At 33.6% G+C, this 27,378-nt stretch overlaps 4 protein-coding genes across 5 annotated transcripts; 1 reads left to right on the top strand and 3 right to left on the bottom strand.

Moving 5' to 3' along the window:
• Positions 1-421: 421 nt before the first annotated feature.
• On the bottom strand, positions 422-9,011 carry LOC137826901 (ran-binding protein M homolog). Its single transcript, XM_068633062.2, has 10 exons — positions 8,438-9,011; positions 8,143-8,289; positions 7,960-8,046; positions 7,756-7,801; positions 6,025-6,101; positions 4,597-4,759; positions 2,281-2,349; positions 1,623-1,682; positions 1,120-1,206; positions 422-848 (listed from the first exon to the last, which is right to left on the bottom strand). The coding sequence occupies exons 1-10, from the start codon at positions 8,827-8,829 to the stop codon at positions 573-575; spliced, it is 1,404 nt and encodes a 467-aa protein (XP_068489163.2). The 5' UTR covers positions 8,830-9,011; the 3' UTR covers positions 422-572.
• A 2,122-nt stretch (positions 9,012-11,133) lies between these two features.
• LOC137826893 (peptidyl-prolyl cis-trans isomerase FKBP43) lies at positions 11,134-18,714 on the bottom strand. Its single transcript, XM_068633052.2, has 13 exons — positions 17,981-18,714; positions 17,837-17,910; positions 17,520-17,752; positions 17,076-17,212; positions 16,611-16,956; positions 16,265-16,486; positions 15,390-15,569; positions 13,684-13,908; positions 12,278-12,563; positions 12,025-12,112; positions 11,911-11,952; positions 11,603-11,651; positions 11,134-11,516 (listed from the first exon to the last, which is right to left on the bottom strand). Exons 1-13 carry the CDS (start codon positions 17,991-17,993, stop codon positions 11,435-11,437), a joined length of 1,977 nt encoding a protein of 658 aa, XP_068489153.2. The 5' UTR covers positions 17,994-18,714; the 3' UTR covers positions 11,134-11,434.
• Positions 18,715-18,921: 207 nt separating this feature from the next.
• Positions 18,922-23,792, top strand: LOC137826876 (SNARE associated Golgi protein family). Of its 2 annotated transcripts, none has more exons than XR_011083611.2 (7): positions 18,922-19,339; positions 19,422-19,474; positions 19,691-19,783; positions 20,434-20,657; positions 20,725-20,988; positions 22,928-23,041; positions 23,495-23,792. XR_011083611.2 is itself a non-coding variant. In XM_068633033.2 (7 exons), the coding sequence occupies exons 1-7, from the start codon at positions 18,922-18,924 to the stop codon at positions 23,516-23,518; spliced, it is 993 nt and encodes a 330-aa protein (XP_068489134.2). In that variant the 3' UTR covers positions 23,519-23,792. The 2 variants fall into 2 exon arrangements, 1 of the variants encoding a protein (XP_068489134.2); XM_068633033.2 differs by having other exon boundaries at positions 20,725-20,791.
• Positions 23,793-24,438: 646 nt separating this feature from the next.
• On the bottom strand, positions 24,439-27,315 carry LOC137826855 (DEAD-box ATP-dependent RNA helicase FANCM-like). The gene is made up of 7 exons (XM_068633007.2): positions 27,179-27,315; positions 27,035-27,108; positions 26,783-26,950; positions 26,252-26,695; positions 26,031-26,082; positions 25,710-25,850; positions 24,439-25,412 (listed from the first exon to the last, which is right to left on the bottom strand). Exons 4-7 carry the CDS (start codon positions 26,595-26,597, stop codon positions 24,875-24,877), a joined length of 1,077 nt encoding a protein of 358 aa, XP_068489108.2. The 5' UTR covers positions 26,598-26,695; positions 26,783-26,950; positions 27,035-27,108; positions 27,179-27,315; the 3' UTR covers positions 24,439-24,874.
• Between the last annotated feature and the right edge of the window lie 63 nt (positions 27,316-27,378).

Below are 27,378 nucleotides of genomic sequence, written 5' to 3'. Positions count from 1 at the left end.
AATCAGAATAAATTTGACAAATAAAAAAAGATTGACTGAATTTGTTTAATACCCATTGCCACATTAAAAACTTACACCATTCTCCAATCATATATAAAGTTTTACCACGATGATATACTAAATGCGTATATTATCAAGGTATAATTTTTTTTAAAAGAAAACCAAACTTTCCCTACAATTCCATTCTCATGTATCAATTCCAAAATATTTGATTGGATCACAAGTTCACAGTAATTATGCCACAAGTCATTTGCATTACAATAGTATATACACATTTGTTAATCCATCCAAACGTGCTAAAATCTTTGTCAACAAAAATTTCAACTTGAAATCGTTGTTTGGATCATTTTTCCCATTTTCATTGTTTTAATAATAACGAGTTTACAAACATCCTCTCTCCTCCCCCTTCTTGCCAAAGAAATGAATAAGCATGCATCAAATAAATATGGGAAATTTGATCACTTTGCATTGTTACAAATCCCGAGGTAATATGAACAGTGGCAGATCGATAGACATATGAACAATACCATAAGATCAATAGATATAATATCCACCTAGCACTAGCACTAGCACTAGCCTCTTCTACTACTGCTAAGTAATCTCTGAAGTTGGAAAGCTTCTCCCTGCTCTCCATTCAGTGCTCGTCTCTCTAAGCAGCAAGCAGTGAGCTGTCTAAGTAACCTCTCCAGATAGGACTGCAAGCAATGTTTTGATTCTTTCATATTGGGATTTGTGGACAAAATCATGGCATTTACCGTGTCAGCTACAACTTCTCGCTGCGAGTCTTTTAGAAGATAGCCTACGGAAGATTCTAGAGGCCGTTCATATGCCAGCAAAGCAACACAGTCCTACGGAATCAACAATTCAAAGGCAACAGGAAACAGATGATATATACACAAAAAATTAAGATTCCTCAGTAGGGCTTAAAGCCAATAACAAAGGAGAGAAGAGAAGAGATGATTTAGGATTTAAGGTTTAGGAATTGTTTCGACTAATCTAGTACAATATAATTATTATATGCTGAGAGCACTAATAAGCAAAAAACGTAAAGACATTTGAAATCGACAACAGATATTTGTGAAGCAGAGTAACAATTCCATTATCAGTAAGAAAAATCACCTGAACTAAATCCTTAAAGACAGGCAAGTCATAAAAACTCGACAATTCAATTCTTCCATATCTGACTGCCTCCTCAAGAGCTCCAACCTAAATAATGCATAGAGCCATCAAATACATAATAATAAATTACTCAGCTTCTGTGGCCTATAGGGATTTTGAATCAAAGCTAGAACATCAAAAAGATAAATTAGACATTTTTCAGCAGCAAAAGACAGATAAAAATATCAATTGAGCTTAACTAATTAACAAAATGTGAGGCATGTAACAGGGACTAGCATCTTATGGAATGTGGAAGTTTCACATTAAATAGTATGTATGGAATGTTTGGTTCTCCTTCCTTAATAGTTAGTTTTTAAGGATGGGTTCCTCGAGACTTGGGGGTGCTTATAAAAAATTAAAATAACAACCTAAATCCACATTTACGAATATGTACTAATGAAATACATGAATAAAGTAGGTCAGACTTCCGATAATCACAAAAATAAACATTGAAAGGAATATACCCGAACTAATTCGATAAAATGTTGACAATGAAGCAGAAAGCATGTAGCTGACGTGTTGTCCTGCAGTAACCAGAATTGATTGTCATGATTCCAGAAGTAAATATGAAGAAAGAAGATTCTTACATAAGAGAAATATTAAAATTCCATACATAATTTTATCTGTTATTTGGAACCTTTAAAATAGGGGAAAATTAAATTAGAGTTATGTCTCGAAGATCAAAAAAGTATTTCAAAGAGAAAATCTTAGTCAACTTAGCAATGTACTGTCACCTTGAATAGGTGCAAAAGAAACAATGACAAGGGGCTAGAATTATTGCCAACAGCCAAACTCCTCATAACCACAAATTCTTGGGTAAATACGTTTTCAAATGTGATAAACTCAGAAAGAGTGAACCAAGAGAAATATATCATACCATAACCTCTGTTATGTATGACTCAAACAACAAAACAGAACATGGCAGTTAACAATTTAAGTAAAACTCAGTAATCAAAATTACTTAAAAGAATAAGTTTAAAGCAATTTCCATTATATATAGATTAAAGATGATAAATATGCCATAGCAAACATGATTTAATTTTTTATCAGTTTAATTGAAGTTAGGTTTGCACTATATTATACACAACTGTGACTGAGACAAGTATGTCTGAGAGAACCCACCTCAACAATTTGGGGATACCATTCACGCAATTTACCAAATGCAACATCAAGGTTCCCTTTCCTGATTAGCTTCATTGAAAAGAAAAGATGTAAGCCAATTATGATTCTAAATCAGCAAAACAATAACAAAACAAAGGACAGTAAAACTACCAAATATTTATCACCAAAAACTAAATGTTGACTAGAAAAACTCAACAGGAAAAGAAACTCGCCGGACAAACATTTGTGTTGTATAGTAGTTTCTGAAAAACATCAGCTATAAACAGCAAATGCCGGGGAACATTGGTGGTAAACAGTAATGTTGGTCAGAAATGTCTCTCCTGAATGTCATTGGCAGTGAAGAACAATGACAGGTGGTGAACTATGATGGCAGTGGCAAACAGTGTATTCAGTGTGAATAGTGACAGTAGAGCAAAAACTAGAAACCAGAAATCGTACATAGTTTCTAAAATATTGACTCCTATGAGCATTGGGCTCACAGTTTTAGTTACCTTCGCATTATGTTCTTGATTACTGACAAAAACAAGCGACGGAAATATGGTACCACTCTAGCATCATGTTGAGGACAGAGAAATTGAGAGGGAATATAATGAATTCTTTGTTTCTGGTACACACATGAGTACTCTTATTTATAATGAAAATACAATAATAAGGAACAAAATCAATATCTAATAAAGGGAAATATTTGCAAGATATTTCCCAATCAAACCATATCATATCATATATCCCTAATTAATGTAATCAAATCATATCTCTAAAATAATTAACTCATGTGTAACAATATATCTGCCAGACAAAAACTCTTCACATTGACAGAACATTCATATATAAAACGGAGTGAAGCAAAGAAACAAAGAGTGAAGGTTGTGGGAAAGGAAAAAATTATCTAATGTATAAATAAATTTAGAAGTGATATGAAACAGCTGTGTGCAAGGGGCAAAACAGCACTTTACGTGAGACACAAAGATGGGTGCAGATTTAACAGCATTTTATGTCAGTCAAAAAGTAAAACATATTCACCAAAAAGGAGAGAAAAAAGACGTGGTCATAAAAAAGTGGGTCATCTTAAGCTAAAACCATTTTTTTAATATAAAAAAGTTTCAGAAAATCCCTCCAATACTACCTAGCAGACCTATTTTAGAAGCCTTTTTAAAATTCAGAACATGCTATATCGCCACTATGTTCACAACACTGTAATGCTCAGCTATGGATATGTACATAGCAGCCAAGGGCAACTGTGAGCCACTTAAGCACTATCCCAGCACTAGAGCATGCTATTTGTAAATTTTGTATCCCTAGGCCTTTCTCTTAAAATTGATAAACAGACACCAAAGAAATATCAACAACGAAAATATATTTTGTAGTGTAGTGGATAGAAGGCACACTAACATACATATAAACATTTTAGGTTTGATTTCTTTTTTAGTTTATATGTTTCCACTAAAAGTTAAAAAAAATATATAGTTTTTTCGTCATTATGTTTTCTAATTTAAAAATGTTACCAAAAAACAATGGAAGTGGGGAAAATTACTTTCACTACTACAAAATCCACTGTCATCTTCCTAGTTTTCATTGAAAACAAAATGACTAACTGAACAAGAATAAATCTCATACATATCCCAACTTCAATAGAAGGATCATTTAGAGAGGCAACTAAGGTAACTGCCATGCATACCTCCAAAGTATTGAGGGTTTTACAAGTGAATGAAGTTGACAGAAAAAAATATGACAGTATTATATAAAAACAGAAAGGGGAAAAAAGTGCCCTTCTGGAACAGGTCATCATACTTGTCCAAGGGTTCATCATTTAAAACCTCATGCATTTATGCAGGTGCTTATAACAAGATAATGCAGTTTACATCCTTCCTTTCACAAAATTTTGAGGACAGGAAACAGAAACAAAACAAGGAAACACTTTTGTCATGATTAGAATCTATTTGTACAATGAATTGGAATTGCAGGTCAGAATTGTAATTCCATTTCCAAATTGGACAACATTGGAATTAAGAATTTTGATTTTTATGTTCCGGCAAATAAATATTTAAGATATAAATAACAATTCTAACTTGAATGAGAACTCTAATGGAGGACCGTGGTGCCATCACGGCAATGTGGCAGGTGCCAGTAACAATGATTATTGGCAACAACGATATCCAGAGTATGCCAACTGCAATAGCTTTCTTTAAGTATGCAAGCATGTGACATTGATAAGGAACAATAAAATATAAAATGCTGAATTTAACTTTCAGTTAAAAGGTTCTAAGAACTGAATTTATAATATAAACTAGTTATTTTTTAGTTCCAAGAAAAATATACCTGCCGAAGAGTCTTTCTATGATTTAACGCATATGTAATTTCCTGCTCATCAATTCCACTTTCTTGAGCTATGTATATAGGAGGAACAGTACTTTTACTAGCCACATCAAATGAATTCAATGTATCTTCATAGCCATAGTGCAGCAAGTAGGAGCGGACAATTCTGCAGACAAAAAAAGATATCAAATTTGAGAAATATCGATCACATTTATTTTTTTCTTATTAACATTGGCTCCCATGAAAGAAATGGATGTCTCAGACACCTAGGGTTAAATAGATTAATCTCAACCTTCCTAAACCAGAAAAGCTGCAACTAGTGAAGACCTGTACTTCCTGTAAATTAGTAAACCACAAAAAGGTTTTGTTGTATGTATTGAGCTTAATAAGAGTATCAATCATGTTATATTGTAAACTAATTTACAAATAGTGGACCCTCTATTCTTGCAATTACATTTATCTGTTAAATTTCTCCCAAACAATACAACGGGTATGTTTGAATGGGCTTCTCCATAAGCTCTTCTACAAGAGAAAAATGAGAAGAAGAAGAAGAAGAAAATTAAACAACTTCTCCACAAGCTAAAATTTCATAAGTCAAAAGTAAAAACTTTGGAGAAATTATGAGAGTTTCTGCAAGTTAGTTTAGGCACAAGCCACTTTTAGCTTATGAAGAACCTAGTTTCAATTTTTCTCTCCCAGAGGAGCTTATTATGGAGAAACTCGTCCAAACAAACACAAGATCAGGTCAATCAGAAACAGAAGGCAAAACTGCGGTTCATTCATATACGGTATTCTGCTACCCTACTATATTTTGTTTTCCTCCCTACTAATTCTGGTGCTAGTGGATCTTCTATTATGTTTGTTAGATAAATCACTCTCAATACAATAAAAGTTTGGATAAATTGAAAACAATAGATAAACCAAGTTCACGTATAATAGCAGCTCAATCTATGGTATTATGGTACCCCACTGTTTTCTTCTCACCCCTTCTCAGCTAAAACTAATGATACTGTTTGCCACTAAAGTGCAAAAATTCATCCTATATATAAGCCAGTGGAGACAACAGAGGCGTTGGGTCAGTTCAAGTAGAGTAACCACCAATGAAGTAGTGGGAAACGTGAGTTGCAAATGGTGGCAAAAACAGACCATTTTTTACAGGCTTTTGCTGGAAAAGCCAAAATCTGATCAAGATCATTTTTAACATAAATGTACTCAAACTTGTTAATTTGTCCTTAGTCCTGTAATCTTACCCGGTTACAGACTAGTAACTACAAATACAGACCCAAAAAAATCCTACTTACTAAGGGCATTTATAACTCCTAGTAAGCTTGCACTACTCAGGATTGAAAATAAAGAACATGATCAACTTCAAAACAAGTAATGGAAAGCATAGTCTAACACTGAAGTTATTCAAAGACAATTTCCTCTCACCCGTAACTGACATTTGGTGGCACAGAAATTTCCTCTATTTTCAGTTGCTGCTTCATTCTTTCTTGTGCTTCAAATTCCTAATCCAATAAAATAAATATTTAAGAAAAAAGAATGATAAATAAGTAAATAGCATGTGTAAACTCAGTTAACTTTTAAACAAAAAGGTCACGCGAAATTAATAATTGTAAATGTAGTAAAAATCACATTGAAATAATTTAATCTACCCTTTCATCAAAGTACCATCTTAGATGCATAGCATTTATGATAAGGTTGTCGAAAGATCACGTTTTCTTCTCAAAGTGCTTATTAGATAACCCTAAGGATCAAACTTCTCAAGCATGAGACTAAATATTTGCGATTAATCCAATTGCGAGCAACACAATTGACCTAATAAATATTATTAGGATAGACTTTGATATTATCTTAGAAAGTAGATTGAGATCTAACTCAACCCTACAAAATCGGTTTGTAAGGTAAGGTTTCCACCTTGTTATATGCAATAATTTGATCATATCTTTAGTGAATGTGAAATCTTCAACAATTACAAATATAATTACAACAAATATGTAGAGTTTTCACATTATGAAACGTTATAAACAAGTTTGTATAATACAAATATAAGAACATTGGAATTTTTTAAGAAAATAAATTTATATTTTAAACCATTTTAAATTCATGCTTGCTAGCATACTATGCTTTATGGGGAACAATATCACAGAATAAAAAATTTTAGAACATCTAAGTTTCCCAAATACTAAATAGGTCTCATCCATATAATTTAGCTTTTTTTAAAGTATAGACATCACCAAATATATCAAAACCATGGGATGCAAGGAAGATTGAAAAACATCAAAACCTTAGCCACCAAGTTCTTGCCATGAACACTCTAAGTTATCTTTACGCCCTCCATCTGAACTTATTACTAACATGGCTGTCCAAATAATGTTTCAATTTATAGAATTATATTATTTTTAAGTGTTCAGGAGATCATATAGAGAACTCTAATGATAAACTTACTACACTTATTCTGTGTTAAGTATGTTTAGAGAAAAAGTATGACGTGTTGATAAAAAACTGTTCAGCCCAAAAAACCTTCTTTGCCAAAACTAGGTTAACTAGCAGTATCAGCTTTCCCATCCTCTCCATTCACTATCAATTCCTTGCATTTTCCCTCACTCTGAGCCTCCTGCTACTCCTCATACTGAACACATGCTGAAAAATATTCACATCTGTCACTACATTTGCCTAAATAACTTTCAGGTCAGATGACCACCAAACAATTTCTCAGGAACGTGTCTTATCCTGCTCTGCTAGCTGTGTGTCTTAACATTCTCAATTTTTAAAAATCCGCAGAAGAAAAGAAATTGACGAAGGGTTAAATAAAAAAACGAAAACTAAAGCCAATATTACTATATTGTAACACCTAGCTAGCATCCAATCTGAGGGCAGAAAAAATGAAAAAAGAAAAATAAATATTGCTCAGAACAAGTAGCAAGTAATGCACTGAACAATGAATTCAAACCAGACAAGAACAAACATATAATTTGTCATGATGAAAGGCAACTATTGGATTTAGTAACTGAATTGGAAGTAGATTCAAAGGTTTGACTTGTTGAAAACATACAAATTTAAAAGATGTTAATGTCATTGAATTAGCAAGTAGGGTAACATGCTGAAGTCTAAGGTGAGAAATGTACATAAGAGTAAGGAAAATATAAATACGGCTCTTACTTTTAAGTCAAAAGTAAATGGTTTCTGCCCAAAGTTGACATGCACCCTGTTAGAGATAAATGAAACACACCCCTGAAAAATTAAATACCTCTAGTAACGATGAAAAGAAGGTGCTGTTTGAAAGTAAAGAGTTAGTAGACAACGTTGGCATACTCAAATAAACGAAAATAGGTAAAGAAAGCAGTGGCAGTACAAGTGACATACTCTTCATTTTGGCTATGAACTGCAATAGTAGGAAAAAGGGGACCTTTCCTGTCTTTGGAAACAGAGCCGACAACTTGGCCATTTTTACTGGCACGGAAAGAAAAAGGGAAAAAGTGATATGTTAATAATAGTTTTGCTCTGAAAGAAGAAAGTAGAGGAAGAGTAGAGGAGTAAGTGGTGTACGTGAAAAAGAATTCCTGCGCAGCGTAGTTAATTCCGGCACCAACTACATCACCAGATGTATAGGTTGGGCCAAACGCTTCCCCCTTGCCATGTCCACGGTAAAGAAGACCATCGTCACCATGATATCCGCAGCTATTGGCCTCCCACCTATAAGAAATCAATGGGGTTGGGGTTAGGGTTAGCGGTTAGAAAAAAAATGAAGCACTTGATCAGTGAGTGAGTGAGTGAGCGAGTGAGTGGTGAGTGAGTGAGCGAGTGGTGAGTGAGTGACTGAGCGAGCGAGTGGGTGAGTGACCCTGGCTGCCTTCGCATCTTGAATGTCTCGGAGGTGAAGCCAATGGCAATTTGACCCTTGACGCCGGCATCCTTGACATGAATCTCAAAATAGTAGATGAGGCGTTTGGTAGGAGCAGGCTTGTTGGCCTGAATTACACCGACATCGTGGCCGTGAAGGTTGACGTTGGTGTACTTCACCGACAGCTTGTCCGTGGAGACCACCACGAAGCCACCGGAGCTGTTAATCGTGTTGAGCTCCCTCGGCGGCTCCTCCTCTTCCTCCTCTTCCTCTTTGACCTTCTCCTTCTCCCTCTCTTTCATCTCCCTACCCTTGCACGCTTCTAAGAAGTACAGTCCCAGATCTTGATCTTCAACATTTCGCCTCCTGCTGTTTCCGTTACTCTCACTCATCGCTCTGTCAAAATTGAATTCACGATCACGATCACCTTCACAAACCCTACCACCTTCTATTCTATTCTTCTTTCAATTTCCTTTCCTATTCCGCCACAATATTCTTCCTATCTTTCCTTCAATCCCACACCACCATAACATAATCACTCCTGTTTAACATTAATAACTTATATTCACAATTCATTTTATCATTTTTTATTTTTTAATATATATATTTTTCCTTAAATATATATTTTTTTTTGTCACTTTAAAAAATTAAAGTTTATTCAGTTTGTTCTATTTAAAATTATTACTTTTCTTGTTTGAACAGGTGTCATGCAAGGTTATAAAATCTCAGGATTCTGAATATGAATAAATAAATCTCAAATAAATTAATTTTTTAATCAATCGTATTTTTAAGAATGCTTGCTACAATAAAATAAAATTAAATATTGCAAGTATTTTTCACCTAAATTTTTTTATTAAAATAAAAAATGTTTAATCCAAATAAACCTTGAATGTCAAAGGATTAAACATCCCATCATTCCTTTGAGATTCACATATCCTTCGCAAATTCGGCAGATTTAGATTTTGGTAGTTCAGTTACGGTGGAACACAACAATCAAATACAAACATTTATTTTAAAAATTTAATTTAAATTTAGCCATCCATAATTTAAAAAATATATTTAGAATTTCATAATTCAGAATATATTTAAAAATCATGTAACTTAAAGATATATTTTAAATACTTTTTGATTGTTTCACAATCCAAAAATATAAAGCATGAACTATTTCGATTGTATGGTGTATATAAATTTTTTCCTATTTTATTTTTATACTAATATTTTATTATTTTATTATTTTATTTTGATTATTTTGTATAAATATTTAAATTTAAAATTAGAAAAGTTAGTAATAAATTTGAAAAAAATTGTTACGATTTGTAACCACTATTTAAATAGATACAATTAATTACTGATTTTACTTTTATTAAAACTAACAGAAATATAATTTATAAATTATTTAAATGCTGATATATTGTGAAAACATAGTTAATATATACAAATATTATGTAATTTACAAATGTCAAGCAATATAGTAAATTTACAAATAATAAATTTATTTTTAAGTTTATAAATGCCATACAATTTAATACAATTTACAAATGTCATGTAATATAATTTTTATATCTTTTATTTAATTACATTAAAAAATATATTAAATAAATTTAAATTTATAACACAATAAACATAATTATATTAAATAATTACGTGTTTTATTCTCAAGATTGATAAATAATTAATCTTAATTTGTTGTTACTAATATAAAACTAAAAAAAGAAGAATATAAATAAAGAATTTTGAAAAGAAAAAAAAATTGTATTTTTTTCAATTAATTTTGGTAACTATTTTTTTAAAACTAATAGATTAACCTCGAGAACAAATAAAATAAAATTAAAAAAAAATTTATTTAATAAAGAAGAATATCAGCTTAAAACAGAAAAATAATCAATATCTCCACTCCTGCCAGTTAGGTGACAACAGAATAAAATTTACTTATAATCTCTCCAATCTCCTGTCAATAACAAATAAAATAAATTTTAAATTTAAAAAACTGTTTTATTAACTTATAAAATTATAAAACATCGAAATAGCCAAAATAAATTATTAAAAAAATTATACCAATCTCTCAACTCTCATTTAAGTTAAGTATATAGATAATGTATATAAAGTATTTAACTTTTCTTGTTTCTCTACATTTAGTAGTTCACCCAAACAGTTTTTTATATTTTTCTTCCACTTTCTTTCATTATGTCTTTTTTGTTACTTTTTATGTTTTTATCGTTGTAATTCAATTTTTATATTTCTTATGAAAATCAAATAAATCATAATACTTAACAATCTATTTCTAGAAATAATCTTGATAAGAATAGACAAATTGAAAATTAAATTAAATTTTTAAATTTTTGAAATTAAAGAAATTATTAATGATAATCGCTAATACGCAGAAAAACATGCCAAATATCAATCTTTATTTGATTTTCCCTTTAAAAAATAATTTAATATTTTTTCTTTAAAATACATATATATATATAATTTGATATTTAAAAAATACGAATACACATTTATATTTCATTTAAATTAATATAAATACACATATAATGATAGATATAATAATAATAAAAATAAAATATGCAAGACGCTATTTCAGCTAGTTTATTTTAAAACAGTTTATTTTCTTTTCTTTTCTTTTTTATCTCCAATATCTAAATCTAAAATAGTACTAGGTCTAACAAAATGGTTAACTAAGACAATGTGGAACGTTGTATAAAGCTGTTTAGTTCAACATTATATGTATTTATGAGTATTTTTTATGCTGATATTTATGCGAACATTATCACCACTTTAACCCTTAGTATCTTTTAATGTTAACACGATATCTGAAAGAAACAAAACTTAGGATTTGGTGGCGCGCGTTTACCCACTATCTTCTACACCAAAAACTATTCAATCAACACACCCATGTTGAACCAAACCAAAAACTAGGCAATCTTTTGCCTGTCCATGTAATGCCTCCTCACTCCCTTTTTTTTTTGTGGTACAATCGGTTGGCTGCAATATTATTCAATGAACTTTAACTAGTTCAATGTCATAAACCAACCATGAATTTGGTGGTATTTTGGCAGAGTGTCCTTCACTCTCAGACCTGATACATGCAGATGTTAGAGGTTAAAATAGGAAATTATAGAAAAGAAAATGGTGTTAAATACACACAAGAATTCAATCACGTACGTCAGTGATGGTGGGATAACGAGTCTCCTCTTTTCTCCAACTTGCATGCCTGGGAACCATAAATACGCAGGTATATTTAAATGAGAATAGCCACTAACAATCTTCAAAACACATCCACTACTATTATTGGATTAATTTTATATGGAACCCACGACAACGCGGGCAACCACTCTCATTTTCAACCAATTAATACAGAATTAAGGGGCCTGTTAAAAAAATCACAGGCATTGCTCTAATTCAATAAAACTATAAATAAATGCAAAAACTGGAAATACTGAAGAACAGGGATACAATATCAAAATGACTACCTTCAAGGCCAACATCCCAACCCTCGATAACCTCGCCTTTACCTGAAAAAGGTTAATACTTAATACAAGCATAAATAGTTATTCAGGTAACAAGGTTCAGGTGAATGGTGTTACCAAGGCGAAATTTGAAAGGAGCTTGGCCGGCATTTGACTCAAAGACAGTTCCATTTTCCTTCAACTTGCCAGTGTAATAAATGCTAATCTGTAACCACAAAGTAGTTATTACGTTGGAATCTGCGATGATATGACCTCATGCAAACTTCCCAGACCCCTCATCACTAGCCAAATCCTTGGGGTTTTGCTATTCTTTTGGTTTGATTTATTGGAACTATTATCTAACGTGTTTTAAACCATTTAAATAAACTACCTTTTTTCCTGAAGCAGCGATTTTGCCATCTTTTATCCCCTTCTCTTGTTCCTGAATAACTAGTCCATTTGTCAAAGTTCTAACATGGGAAGGTTTTGCATCTACCCCCTTATTTCTATCCTCCTCCATCATCTCAGTCTCACCACTTCGCTCAACATATACAGCAATATTAGAATTTACAACTTCCCCGTTGCCCTGACTTTTGCTCATTTTCTTCCTTTTCTTAACTTTTCTATTCTCAGATTGATTTCCATCAGGTAAGTCAAAAGCACCATTGTCTACCATCCTGCGCCATAAAAATTAAGAATGTAAGGCTTATAGTATATCTCAGACTAATAGTTGACAATAAACAAAAGAGAGCTCAACATAGATAACTTAAATAGCGAAAATGACAAAGAGATATTACCATTCAGCTAAATGGAAAAATTCATATTGATACTGACCGACAAAAGAACTAGAAAAATTGTCTTAAATGTATTTCAAATCACAACATAATGTGAAGTTGAGTTAAACTTAAAGTCTATTTATTTTCTAAAAAATATTTATAAAAAAAGTTAAAAAGAAGAACAAACAGTAATTACTATCATAATATTAGAGGCTTGTCATGAAATCATATGACAAGGATGAGAAGAAGTGCCTTGCTAGTAGTAGTATTGTTATATATGTAAGAATAATAATTAAAATGAAATCTAATTATTATTCTTACATATATAACAATACTACTACTAGCAAGGCACTTCTTCTCATCCTTGTCAATTTTCTTTCTTTATAATTTATAGCAAGCAGAAAAAGGACTTACTGCTTGCTTCTTAACCAGCCTGTTTTTAATTTTATATAAGAATTTTATTCTAGTTTGCACTTACTTGAAGGGATAATGACACTTTAAGCATAAAAGCTTGAACCAATTCTAGTCGGTATCCAATGATTTATCTACCGAACAGCTAATCTTGGAAATGTTTAAACTTCTTAGTAAGAATTGTTAGTGTACAGCTGACTAGCTGTTTGCCTTTTTTGTCAATGTACATCTGTCTAGTAGTTTGTTTGTATGTTAGTGTACAGCTGTCCAGCTACTTGCTTGTATGTTAATGTAGTCTAACTCAGAATTGTTAGTGTATAATTGCCCATTGTAATATTCATATTGGCCTAAGCAGTAGAACATAGGTGTTAGGCACTGAATAGTGCAAATACTATTAATGTAATATTCATTTCATTGTGTTGTTCAACAATTAACAAAAATTTTCTCATTCAGTTTCTCTAAGAAAACTTGTTCATCTTTTACTAGTTTTTCAAGCTTCTATTGCCAAAATTAATTGTCACCAGTTAAAAAGTTTAGCACAAAGCATGGATTGGTAACAAGATATACACTATTATCTCAGATAGAGAACATAAACAAAACAGATCCATACTTCTCATTAGTTTGCTTCTGATGCTGTTGTTTTTCTTCAGAAAAATTATAAATCACATTTTGTGACCCTGCTGCATCTCTGTTGGTCATGTCCTCCTGGATGGCATTTTCATTATATTCATTGTCACTTTTGTTTACCTGTTCTTTCTTTTTCCCCTTTTTCCTGTTCTTTTTAGGATCCGTCTCAGCAGAAGGCAATGCAACATTGCCTGAAATTTTAACATCCCTGCCAATTTTCTAAAGCATATCAGATATCAAAATTTCATTTCTCTTTTCTGACAGGATGACATAAAATTACAGGGAAAATGGCAGTGGAGAAAATACAGAGTGAAATTATGAAGGCTGGACATTCACAACATGCCATCTTCATCGAGGTAACTACATAAATTCGTTTGTAAGGAGAGATTTCTTGTCAGGTTTTACTTTTACTTCTTTTAGCAGTGAAGGGATTTCATTGAGTATTTAATTGTGAAATGACACACAGACATTAGCAGATGTACTTTCTATATCTGCTATCTAAAGTGATAGGAAAGAACACCTTAGTTGATTTCTACTTGCCAAAATATGGTACAAGAGCACATGTTTATGAACCACTAAATGCATATTAAACCAAGTTAAATTCAATGGGAACCATAATTTCAGATGCTATCCTGTATCAGTATGAAGATATTTAAGACCAACTAAAAATAGTTTTGTTATGTTCGGAAAGATTACGTGTACAATTAAGGGACTTAGCTGTGAGTCTAAAATTTGACAACTCTAGAAGGGTAGTAAGAATGGAATTGTGCAAAGTAATGAAGATGAGGGTGGGCATGGATAGTTAATTACGAGGTCAGGGGTACCTTCTTACCTGGTAAAAGAAATATATTGAAGTGGTAATCAGATGAACATAGCTGATAAAATATAAGGTTTGGACTATAAATTTGAACCTGATTTAAAAACTGACCTTTTTAGCCCAAAGAGACAAAGACCATGTCATAATCAGGCTTGGGCAGGGTTAGCCCGGTTGGTTTTGAGCAACCCACTTCTAGTTTTGTAGAAAATGAAACTACAAACTTTTCATATTAACAATAATTGCACTAAATATCTTCTAAATATAATAATAAATTAACATAGTTATCTGTATTTTATTTATCTGCAACCCACATAAGACCAAGCTTGGGCATTGGTTTAGAACACTAAATTGAATGAACCATTTTAGCCCAAACCAATGTAGCCTATAACCTGCAAATGGACAAGGTAACCCATTTTTCCACCTCTTTCTCATGGCTAGAATTTTTTTTCTGGCCTTTTTCTTCCTTGCTGGTTGGAAGCAGACCAAAGGGTTTGCATCCTCTAAAGAGTCTGTGCTATGGGGATTATAGGGAGAAACTCTTCGGTTCTTTTAATTCAATTGATACTACAGTCACCATCATACTCTACTACACATTTAGTCTCCTAAGAAATTTACTGTGAAATATGTATGGCCTGTATTCTCTAAATAACTTTCATCAGGAAGGCCAACCTCATTGTTCTGCTAACATGCACTATCTAAGGTATCTCGGTTGCAGAAAATACTGGTTTGAGTTGCTGTCATATGTCCAGGTCATAAAGAGTAATTTATCAAATTCTCCATTAACATATATAAATCATGTTGCCGGTTTATGCTATTCAGCAAAAAAAGTATTACTCAGATATATAAACAGAAGTTTGTTAAGAAAAACCTACTCATTAACTGTGTGTTGTTCATTTCTTAGAGGCAGATTAACAAGACTGTTATGATAGCCATCAGTAGCAATTGAATCCATCCCCTCATTAGATCTTTCTTTCCTTTTCTTCTTTGGCTTTTCACCCAGCCCATGATCAACCTGAGAGGAAGACAGTATTTTATCTGTGGTCTCGGTTTCCCTGTTCATAACAAGGACAAAAAAAGATAAACAACCAAACCAGAAACCTTTGCAAATAACACAACAAAAGGAATTACAGTAACTAATCCATTCCTAAACCAAGAACACTTATTTAATATAACAATGAGTTTAATTTTTATGCACTATCAGTGTCAATATTTACACACATTCAATAAAAGAAAAATATCATAGATATGACTATTAAAAGTAGTTATTATAGAAGACGATAAACATAATATGCACAGTAATGTGTGATTAGATGACATGAAACTATATAAAAGTTTTACACTATCATTGCAGTCTAAGTAAAGTCCAACACAAACATATATAAATGGTTGATCTAGTACGTATGAAAGGCTTACATTTCAAGAATGTGAACATTCAAAATTTAGGCCATACAAGCATATATAGATGGTTAATATTAGAAATTGGTTGTAAACATATGATTCCTTATGAAAATCATGTGTATTTGTCTTTAAATATTGATCATTCAAATATTAACTAATGGTCTATATATTACCATTCTCATACATACATACATACATATATATATATATAGAATATAGCATATTCAATATTAGTCTATCAGTTTATTCTGCAAAATGAAAAATATTACACATTCTTATAATACTCAATCATGAATGAAATGCAGGCGCAGTTTTAAAAATCAAGAATTCAAAATACATAATCACTCACTTATCATCAGCATGCTGCTGTTGTTTACCTCCTGCCACAATATCCTGGGTCATCTCTTCCTTTTTTAGCTCATCTATAACATTATCTAGTTTGATAGAATGGCCATTACAGGAGCTCTTTGTCTCTTTTTCCTTTCTCTTCTTTTTCTTTTTTGAATTTTTAATATCCCCAACATCCAGAGATGTGCAAGGATCTACCAAGTGCTTTGATGGCACAGCTTCCCTGTTTCAGCAGAAACATAATTTATGAACAGAGGAGGAAAGAAAAAAATACACATCCCATAACACCTGAGGCTGAGGAAAGCAAGCCTATATTTGAACATTAATTGAGAATTAAGAGGAGTCACCTATGTGTCTGACTATCTAAAAGGACATGCCCAGCCTCTAGATTTGTTTCAAAAGTACTATTTCCACCATCTTCTCCATTCTTGTTGCTGGCAGCACCTGCTCCTATGACAACACTAACATCCTTTTCCTCGTCCACGACCCTTCCGGAGGCTTTATTCTTGTAAAGAGATGAAATAGGTAGGCTATCTTCATTGTCAGTTTCCTGGATTTGGGCATGCATTCTGTCATTGCCAATTATCTTTTCTCCACAACAGCCATCATCATCCGACTCAACTTGGTACCTCTTCCTAAGCCGCCGAAGACTGCCTTTCCTAATTTTTGGTCTGGTGTCATGAGAAGCTTCCTCTGCAATGAGTACAATCAAAACACACAAAAAATACAACATGGTTGAGGTTTTGAATTGGGGCAACTGAAGATAAAATTGCTCGTTTTGTGGAAGGATTGACATTATTATTTGAACTTGCCTTCTTTGGAAATAGGAGATGGTGAGAAAGCCTCTGGAACAATGTCATCATCAATAAAACTATCCTCATAATCCTCTTCATCACTGTAATCAGATCTCTCTGTTTCTGTATCAGCAATATCCTCCCCATATGATTCACTTTGCATTGTAGTAAAGGAACATAAGAGAAAGAAAGCCATTAAAAAAAGTTCAACGGGAACAAGAAAAAAAGATTTATAATTATATTCTCTCTTTTGATAGGCAGATTATGTTATCGTCTAGACTAATCTAATCTAATCTAATACAATACAATACAATGCAAAAGGACACAGAAACACAGTGGAAAATGGAGTATCCAGATAAAGGATGCAATAAAAGTAAAGAATAAGTTTATGTGAAGGATTGAAGGAATAATTTGAATGAATGCAAAATAACGATGGGACATAAGGAGGAGGAAGAAGGGTACGAGTCATCAGCAAGATTGGTGTTGCGGGCAGTGGCAAGATAGTAGCCGCAGAGATGAATGCTCCGAGGGCCAATTACAGAGAGAAGAACTTGATCAACTTCTTCGAGCTCTAAGTTTAATTGCAATGACTCTGAGTTTCCAGGGTAGAGAGAGCAAAGGTATACAGGACTCCTGTTTCCGACATTGCACTGCAGTGTGCTTTTTGTTGTGGCAGTGCCCAACCCCAGAGTGGCCTAAGTTAACATTAAAATCATCAGATTACAGCAATCAAATATGTTGGTTTCTGAAAGATTAATTAACAGCAACACTACCATTACCATTGAAATATGGAGGCGTCCTTTGGAGTCCTCATATTTATGAGTAAAAGGCTTTCCTGGTTTCACTTCCACTCCTGCAGTTCACTCAATGTTAGGTTTCAGACCTAAGAATACTGCAGAAACAACCAGCCAAGGGAAGCTTACCCCAGAAAGCCATGTTTCCGACAATCCCCTCTTCCTCCGCGCCTCCTAAACCCTAAACCCGCTCACAAGGCGTGTCTTTTAGATTTTTGGATAAAAGAATGAATCTTTGTCTTAAAATTTATAATAACAGTAATAATTAATATAATACGTGAGTGATTATTTATGTGCGAATGAAATTAAGTAATATCAATAACAAGTAATTATAACGTCTTTCATAGAGAAGGAAAGTTGAGTGAGCATTTTCTTGCTTACTTATTTAAATGCTACTCATATTCTTCGTTTTCAAGAACTAATGCTGCTTGTCATTGTTACTTTATAATTAATTAGAATGTAAAATGTGAAATAAAATAGAGGACTCAAGTTCATTTTTGTTTTTATAAATTTGAATACTTTTAATTATATTTTTATTAAAATTATTTAATTAAATATTTATTGCTTTTCTTTAGGTATCCTATTTTTTTTTTCTGTAACAGATATAGTAATTATTTCCATCTTTATTTCACTAATCAATATATTTCTTTCTTCTCAATATATAAAAAGATTGAAATAATAATTAATGACAAAATTAGAAAAAAAACTAAAAATATTTTGGACATTGAATATTTAGAATGTAAATAAAAGAATGTTATGTTTATATTTATATTAAAAAATAATAATATGTGGCAGTTTAATGTTTTTGCCTAATATGATAATTAGTAGTAGGAAAGATGGTGGGGTGGGGGATAGTGTAGTGTGGTAGTAAATGGCAACCACAAAAATGGAAAAAGAAAAAAAAAAAAGTGATTGTCCCTGGACGTGACGCGAGAAGAAGAGTAGTTTGTTGAATGATGGAATTTGCATTGAATGTTGGAAGGGTGAGCTGAGAGCGGTGGAGTGGAGTGGTGCATTTGAAGTGTTTGTTGATATAACATCATATCCTATCTTATCTTCTACCTCATACCATGCGCACTCTCTGTCTCTCCTCTTCTCTTTACACTCACACTCACACTCATCTCTCTCGTCTCTCCCCTCATTCTTCTTTTATCCTCACACCCCACACACGCTCTCACTTCCTCACCCCATGCTCCTCCCTCCGACACACACAGAGAGACCCCAAAAAGCAATTGGGGGCCAAGATCAACACTGCCCCCTCCGACTCTGCCTTAAAGCGCTTGTTTAGTCCCAACGACTCCCAAGGAGACGGTGACCCCGCCGACAACACCGACTCCCGCTCTGACTTCCAGGACTCCACCGCCTTCAAGGGCACCCTTTTGGCCGGTTTCTTGCTCCTCGGTGTCATTGGCGGTTTTGCCTCCGTTGGCTATATCTACAGGGACCAGATCAACACCTTCTTAAACCAACTCTCCCTTTTTATTGAAGGTCTCTTTTTCTCTCTTCTTATTTATTTATTCATTCATTCCTATTTCTCCCCCCCAACACCTCTCTGTCTTTTAACCCCCAGGATATGGCCCTGCTGGATATGCATTATTCGTTGCCGTTTATGCTGGATTGGAGGTATCAATTCTTCATATTTTCTTCCATTTTCATTCAACTTCTTACTCTTTACCCAACCCCTCTGTAAGCTTCATGCTACTCACTAAACCACAATAATGCCCATTCACTGTTTGCTTTCATGTTACGTGCCTTCTCTTCTCCAAAACTTCCTTCCCCCTCTTCTGATGTGCATGTGCAATGCTTCTATCTGACTTCGCTTTATTTATGTTGTCCCAGATCCTTGCGATTCCTGCCATTCCTTTAACCATGTCTGCTGGACTTCTATTTGGATCCCTTGTTGGCACTATCATAGTCTCTATCAGCGGAACGGTTAGTCAATCATGTGAAGGGCATGTGGCAATCCTACTTGCACACGAAGTTCATATATAGTTCAATTCAGCTGACTGCATCATCTACGATTTTCTCATTTTATTGATATTTTTTTATGTTAACCAACTACTTAGTATTCTTCGAACTGTAATTTACAGTATACTATTTGGTCATCTACTTGTTAATATTCAACACTTGTAGACTTCAAGTCTAACTTATTTTTGTAAGAGGTTCTCATCCACCTATATGCTATAACATATATATAATTTGGCCATAGCTCTACCTAACTCTAGTTAATGTGATGGGAGATCTCTAACACCTCCTAAGCCAAATTCGAAAATGGGACATCTCAAGCATAAAAATAAATATTTATGATAGCCTTTCTAGGACCATTTTAGAAAATGGACTATAAATGTAACTCAACCTCACAAGTTATAAGGTCTATAATTTGACCATAGAGATCTCCATCATTTAAACATCTATAATTTGGCATGCAAGAGCAAACAATTGCTTATAAGTGAATTATTGGACTGAATAAGATCATATTTTATTTGAAATTGTTATCTGGAAAAGAAATATACAATTTTTTACGGTGTTAATTAAGTCTAGTGGAATGTATATTTTCAATCTAATATTTTTAGGCATTTCAGGTGGCAGCCAGTGTTGCTTTTCTAATTGCAAGATATTTTGTTCGTGAGCGAATTGTAAAGCTAGTGGAAGGAAATAAGAAGTTTCTTGCTATTGACAAAGCTATTGGTGAAAATGGCTTCAGGGTTGTGACCCTGCTTCGTTTGAGTCCTCTGCTGCCATTTTCTTTGGGGAATTACTTGTATGGATTGACATCTGTTAAGTTTATTCCATATGTACTGGGAAGGTACGATGCATATTACTGTCTCTGTAAGATTATCCATGTCTTAAAACTGATGATTGTTGTTACCCAGTTGGTTGGGGATGCTTCCAGGAACTTGGGCTTATGTTAGTGCCGGTGCCTTTGGAAGAGCATTAATTGTGAGTTTGTACTTACTTTTTCTCCCTATTCTTTGTACTCTTGGTTATTTAATCATGATTGGATTACATTTTGCTTTTCATTAGCTTAATGTTTATGTTTCTTTTCCTCCTTTTGTGTTTGTTTTGTGGGAGGGGGTATGAGAAGGTGATAAAGAAATGGATGATGCTTAATTAAAGACATATCAATGTACCGTTAGGTATTGTTTCTAATGAAAATATTACTGTAGTTTTCTATTGGCAATTTCATAAAAACTTTATGCAAAGCCGGTTTTGGGTACCATTGGCAGAAACAATGGAAAACTGAGAAGGTTAGGGCACTGAGGAGGACATAAGTGGTGTTTTAATACAATTTCAGATATTTATGAGTGTCCATCACATTTCATAAGATCAGTGTCAATCTCCTCTCATATGTTGTTTGCATCCATGATTGCAAAGAGGTATTCTTAGTTGGCGTGTAGTGTGAAGAATATGTTAACATTCCTTGGAAAGTTAATTAGTGAGAATAAACTTCCTTTCAGAAATGAAAGCAAAACATTCCTGTGATAGTATAAGGAGCACTCAACAACAAAATGAAACAGTAAGATGATTATAATTTCTGTATGTATTATTATAATGCGGGTATCAAATGCTGAGGAAAGCTGAAGCCAGGGAAGCTTTCAGCTCTTACAGAGATGCTCTATTTTGAGGGACAGTATTTGAGTTAATGTAAAGAAAATAGTTAGGGGCTGTCTTTATATAACTACAGTAATTAGGGATATATATAAATCCTTTTATTTATGAGTCTATCACCAGGTGTGTAATTCAAACACATATATTCTCTTCCATATTCTCTTTTTTTTTTCTCTTTTTCAATGGGAACGTTCACTCATAAATGGTTGAATCAATGCCAGAATCAGTTGTCTAATTCATCTCGTGCTCTTTATTTAACACAGTCTCTATGGTGTGTCCTTGTTTTTTGACAAAAGCCAACTACCAGTGTAGTGCAACTGGTATATACGAAGCCCAATTTGACTAGTGTCATTGTAAGTCTCCTAAAATAATAAGAATCTTAAGAGTGTCTTCAATGCAATAAAACTCACTTGTTAGGTCTTGTTTTACTTTAAATCTTTTGTAAGTTTTGCTTTAATTCAAAAGTCTTACAAGACCCACACTTTTATAATTTTTTATTTACACTCCAATTTTTTACGACTTAAGAACCTAATTTAATTATTATGTTAAGATGGAAAATCCTTCTATACCACATCAGCATCCTTATAAGACCTAGTTCTTAAAATCAAGATTCTGGCTATGATCTATAGATGCTCTAATAATCTTACAAGATGGTTAAAATTATATTGTTGTTTAAGTTATCTGCTTTGTTACTCTGTTTACGGTGTGGGGTCACTAAGATTTTCCTTTGACCCAAAGGATTACCATAAAAGTCAACTTTGAACCTTAGTCTTGGAGGTGCTTGCTGAGTACATCCAAGAGTTGGCGTCACAATGTATGTTTTTTGTAGTTGATTTGGTCCTAGTTGAAAGAGTTGAGAGAAGAAATAAATGGATAGTTATAGAGATAAGCTTTGGAAGTACATGACTTTTTGTTAAGCAGGAAAAGACTTAGAGCATATAGAATGTAAGTTAATCATGAGGTGCATCAAATCTTAGAGGTGAAAATTGGAGACTATACCATAATACAAGTAGCACGGTGAATATATTGGGTCCATCATGCAAAACAATAAATAAAAAGAAAGAGATCTAAAGAATTTAAGCATGGTGGATACACTAATAATCTAAGTAAATCCTAGTGGAGTACAACATGTACGTCCCAGCCCAATCAGACTAATATATTGTAAGACTCCAAAAGCAAAAGGAATCTTTATAGCCTAACAAAATGGTTAAAATTAAGGTGTTGGTTAAATCATCTCCTTTGTTACGTTGCTTACTGTTTTAAAATACAATGTATATTAGCTGGTTTCCTGCAGAATATGTACAAATCTTATATGTTAAACTATATTGAAATGATTTTCTGCCCTTCTCTTTTTCAGTTCATAAATACAATGGTTTTGTTTTACTTTTAATTATGTATGATGGATTATGGAAACAGAGTAACTTCGTTGATTGCTTCTTTAATGTAATTGCTGCTTCTACATTTCAGCAAGATGAATCTGAACTTAGTAATATATTTGGAGGAAACAGTCAGCTTCTAACTCTTGGGCTGGGACTGTTGGCCACTGCATTGGCTGCTACATATGTCACACGACTTGCAAAGGTATCATCCTTTGATTTTTTTAATATTTGATAGCAAACAAAAATGAAAGATTTTCCACTTATTGTCTCGGCAACACTGTCTAATCTTGGGAGTTGGGACAAAGAGTTTAGATTTTGTGTGGTGAAGATGAAAAGAATTTAAGAGTATTATTGACTATTTGGAGCAGTTAGTTTTTTAGATAATTTTTAATTCTCTTGGGAATAAACAGGCATGACTTGTTAAAATTCTATGTGATTGGTCGTACAAATCCCCCCTTCTTTCCACACTGCTGTTATGGTTAATCAAACAAGACACTGGATCACTGCATTAGGATTAGTAACGATAAAACAATAGTGATGTTGCAATTACTTGTTTGTACCGTGTACAAGCTGTTGCATTCTTTTCTCCGTCACCATTAATTAATGCTTTGATCTGACTCACTAATAACTCAACATTTTTAACGTTTTAATGCAGGATGCTATAAAGGACATCGAATAGACCCGCTAGACTGTAGACAAAACCCAGCATTGGGAATGAAGAGAAATTCACTTGAATGATTGGAAACTGATATCTTAGTAAATACACATCGATAATGATAGATGAAAGATAACTAAGGAAAGTAAGTAATAGACCCAGCACGTCCCTTGTAAATTAGAACATTCGTATTGAATTCAGGTAGGATCATTTTGTTTCTTTTGCAATGTCCCCTTCTTCAATTGCACCAACAGTTTGCTTGTGCCATATATAAAATTACGACGCATTAATTTCTTAACGGGCAGCTGTGAATGATTCCATTTTATTTTATTTAAAATGTTTCCCTTTTAATTAGCAACTCAATAGCGATTCATGTAACTGATGAATCATCCCCGATAAGGAAAAATAAGGTGCAGAAATCACGGTGCAGACAAATGGGTAAACGTAAGTTCACAACTGCAAAAAGTCCTAAAAACTCTGAAAAGTTGGTGCATTGTGTTGGTAAAAGCCTCTAATAAAAGGGTGGCCGAATAGTTGTCCTTTTCAAGAAAATAAAAAGGGTGTTGTTTTAATATTTTTTAATTAGTTTGCTTATTTTGGAGTATATCAGGTTTGAACAAGTAATCCATTCTCCAAAGTTTGAATGCACTTAAGATTAATTACTTGAATTTTGTGAAAGTCTAAAAAATCATCCCGTTGTTCCATGTTTAGTTGAAATAAATAATAAATTACGTATACTTATATCCTTATTTATAAGTTCGCTTTTAGTCCTTCAGTTGATTCAAGTGAATATAAAGTCTAATTTTTATTTTGTGAATGTAATTGTTTTTTTTTTATCAAACTGATGGTAATGCAAAACACTCTAATACCAAAAAGTACCCTAAAAAATTATGCAAAACACTCTAATACCAAAAAGTACCCTAAAAAATTACTGACACCGATCGGGACTTTATGTCATGAAGAGCTGGTTAATAACAATCGCGGTTTTTAGACTACATAGATTCATAGTGAAGCTTTACATGAAGTGAATTTTCGAACACAAGTATTTTTTTTCCTGCAAAAATCAGCTGTCAGTACAAGAGACATGGATATACCCTTCCAACAAAGTGGGGTGTTTCCTGCACCCGTCAAAAGTGTTCCTGTATTACAGGAAGAACCAAGGTGTATGTTAGACGAAGCTATAACCGTATTCTCTTCCAAACAAAGTCATCTGCTGCACCACACTAGTTGGCTGCAAGGTCTACCGACCCACTACTTCAACTATACAATAAATACAACTGTATAAACATGTAGTCAAAAAGATTTCTTGTGTTCGGCTTACACCACATTAATTAATTTCCAAAATGCAAGTATCATGCAGCATGAGTTATGTCGTGCTTTTCATATCCCAAGGTCAAATGAAGGAGAACAAAAAATGTCAAGGTTGGGTGAGTGAGATTGAGAGACCGTATCTTGCTTCTGAATGGACAAATCTAATTTCCCTTTTAGAAGCAAAGTTGCTTTCACCTCCAACTCGTCAAGATCGAGCTCATTATAAAACTGATCATCACATAAAACATCTGTAGTTGCATCGACGTCCCCCACTTCTTTCTTTGATTGAAGTGCAAATTCTTGTTCAAGGTTCATACTTGGGAAGTGTTCAGAGTGGTAAAACGACAATCTTCGTTTGTGACTTCTTATCTCTGTCCCATTTCCCATAGGACAACAACTTGAAAACACTGCTTCTGAGGTTATCTGGTCGATGCTAACGGATTCCAAAGTGCGATTTGCTGACTGTTTGTTTGGATCTGTATGGAAATGATTCCATGAAGAATCCCCACTTTCACTAGTACTTGCTGCCATAGTCACACGGTCAGGAGTGAAGGTGGCAGGAAAATCAAGCCCTCCCTTACTCGGTGCTTGACTGAGCAAAGAACGCCTGCAGCAGAGCTAAGTCTAGTTATATAACTTTAACATTAAGATAATAACAGCACTTCATAGTTCAGAATTAATTCAATGTGATATGTGTAAATTCACATAATAGTGGAAGACTCTAACAAAGCTGATGTTCTCACATTTAGATAAAAATGAGAGGAATGAAGCCGTATATGTTACGAACTTTTTTTCTGAAAGATGAATGTAGCAGTTCATTTGCTACCCAATTCCTTTAATCACGAAGACTGCTTCAGAAAGAGACCTACGAATAGGGAAGGACAATGGGAGGAAGATAAAATACCTGTAAATTGCCATCATGTCCATTCTACTAGCTTCAGGCTGACTGGCTGCTGTAGGGTTGGTCCTGTCATCTATGAAACTGTCAAATGAATTGTCATCTTCGCCATCTTCATCATTAGATATATAGGCATCTGAAGATACCCTGACCATATTGAACTGCTCGTGAGACAGGATATTTTCACAAAATGTCGTGATATAGAAGATTATAATTTTTTTAATCAGCAATAAAAGATATGCTAACTATGATACTGAATATTGTGTAAAAAATGCTAAAACAGAATGAGAATGCAGAATTAAGTAAAAATCTTCAGCAAAAGCTTACTCAGCTTCCTTCTCAATGAAGTCTCTCACATTGTATGTTGATTTTCTTTTACCTAAAAAGTAGAAATCAAAAAGCACGGCGCTTAGTTTTCTCAAATACATCCTAACAGAAAATATTTTTGTTAAATATATTTCCAATTTCGTTTCAAAGAAACAAGATATAATCTATAATACTTTCAATAAATGAAGGAGCAAAAACTGCACTAAACAAACCAAAATCACCTCGTCCATGCTTATATTGTGCGGGATTGGAGGCATAAGATGACTTGAGAAAGTTCACTGTTGAATTATTTTTCTGATCCCTATTGCTTTCAGTATCTTCAGCTTTTCGCAACCTTTTAAATCTGCGTGCAGGTTTAATGCTTTCAGACATTTCACCACAATCTGCTGGAAGTGCTTCTTCACTGAGGCTTTGGTCAGAGTTATGCATATGGCCTTCCTCAGTTTGAGAAAGGAAGACTCGTCCTCTTCTAATGATACAATTCTTCAGGTCAAGTAAGGGGCTTTGAGTTTCATTGACAGAGTAAGTACAGACATCCTTATCGGTGCCCTTATCATTGCCAACCATTTGAGTTTCCCTAGATCTTAAAGAACTGACATTCTGTTCTTTGTGGACACTGACAGGTAATATATAGTCACGTATGACAGAATGGTATCCTGATTTCCCTGAAAAAATCAATTTATTTCAGAACAAAATAGTTAATTACACTAAATTATTGTACACAGTCCTTTTATCACCTTGAAGACACCCACCTCTTTCATCAATGGGAGAAGAACTTGATCAACTTCTTCGAGCTCTAAGTTTAATTGTAATGACTCTGAGTTTCCAGGGTAGAGAGAGCAAAGGTATACAGGACTCCTGTTTCCGACATTGCACTGCAGTGTGCTTTTTGTTGTGGCAGTGCCCAACCCCAGAGTGGCCTAAGTTAACATTAAAATCATCAGATTATAGCAATCAAATATGTTGGTTTCTGCAACATTTATTAACAGCAACATTACCATTACCATTGAAATATGGAGGCGTCCTTTGGAGTCCTCATATTTATGAGTAAAAGGCTTTCCTGGTTTCACTTCCACTCCTGCAGTTCACTCAATGTTAGGTTTCAGACCTAAGAATACTGCAGAAACAACCAGCCAAGGGAAGCTTACCCCAGAAAGCCATGTTTCCGACAATCCCCTCTTCCTCCGCGCCTCCTAAACCCTAAACCCGCTCACAAGGCGTGTCTTTTAGATTTTTGGATAAAAGAATGAATCTTTGTCTTAAAATTTATAATAACAGTAATAATTAATATAATACGTGAGTGATTATTTATGTGCGAATGAAATTAAGTAATATCAATAACAAGTAA

Source organism: Phaseolus vulgaris, chromosome 11 (assembly GCF_051622355.1).
Source record: "Phaseolus vulgaris cultivar YP4 chromosome 11, ASM5162235v1, whole genome shotgun sequence".
Taxonomy (NCBI): Eukaryota; Viridiplantae; Streptophyta; class Magnoliopsida; order Fabales; family Fabaceae; genus Phaseolus; species Phaseolus vulgaris.
This window is presented reverse-complemented; position numbering and strand designations above follow the sequence as displayed.

Excerpts from the sequence above, each read along its gene's own strand:
- LOC137826876 (XM_068633033.2), top strand. The coding sequence starts at position 18,922 with ATGCGCACTCTCTGTCTCTCCTCTTCTCTTTACACTCACACTCACACT. Across the intron at positions 19,784-20,433 it reads TAGTCTCTATCAGCGGAACG|GTGGCAGCCAGTGTTGCTTT; the intron begins GTTAGTCAATCA and ends TAGGCATTTCAG. Across the intron at positions 23,042-23,494 it reads ATGTCACACGACTTGCAAAG|GATGCTATAAAGGACATCGA; the intron begins GTATCATCCTTT and ends GTTTTAATGCAG.
- LOC137826901 (XM_068633062.2), bottom strand. The coding sequence starts at position 8,829 with ATGAGTGAGAGTAACGGAAACAGCAGGAGGCGAAATGTTGAAGATCAA. Across the intron at positions 1,683-2,280 it reads GGTATCCCCAAATTGTTGAG|GACAACACGTCAGCTACATG; the intron begins GTGGGTTCTCTC and ends TGGTTACTGCAG. Across the intron at positions 1,207-1,622 it reads ATTTTATCGAATTAGTTCGG|GTTGGAGCTCTTGAGGAGGC; the intron begins GTATATTCCTTT and ends TGCATTATTTAG.
- LOC137826893 (XM_068633052.2), bottom strand. Across the intron at positions 17,753-17,836 it reads GACGCCTCCATATTTCAATG|GCCACTCTGGGGTTGGGCAC; the intron begins GTAATGGTAGTG and ends ATGTTAACTTAG. Across the intron at positions 11,652-11,910 it reads TTGGGATGTTGGCCTTGAAG|GCATGCAAGTTGGAGAAAAG; the intron begins GTAGTCATTTTG and ends TATGGTTCCCAG.
- LOC137826855 (XM_068633007.2), bottom strand. The coding sequence starts at position 26,597 with ATGGTTGGCAATGATAAGGGCACCGATAAGGATGTCTGTACTTACTCT. Across the intron at positions 26,083-26,251 it reads ACAATATAAGCATGGACGAG|GTAAAAGAAAATCAACATAC; the intron begins GTGATTTTGGTT and ends TCTACTTTTTAG. Across the intron at positions 25,413-25,709 it reads GACATGATGGCAATTTACAG|GCGTTCTTTGCTCAGTCAAG; the intron begins GTATTTTATCTT and ends GCTCTGCTGCAG.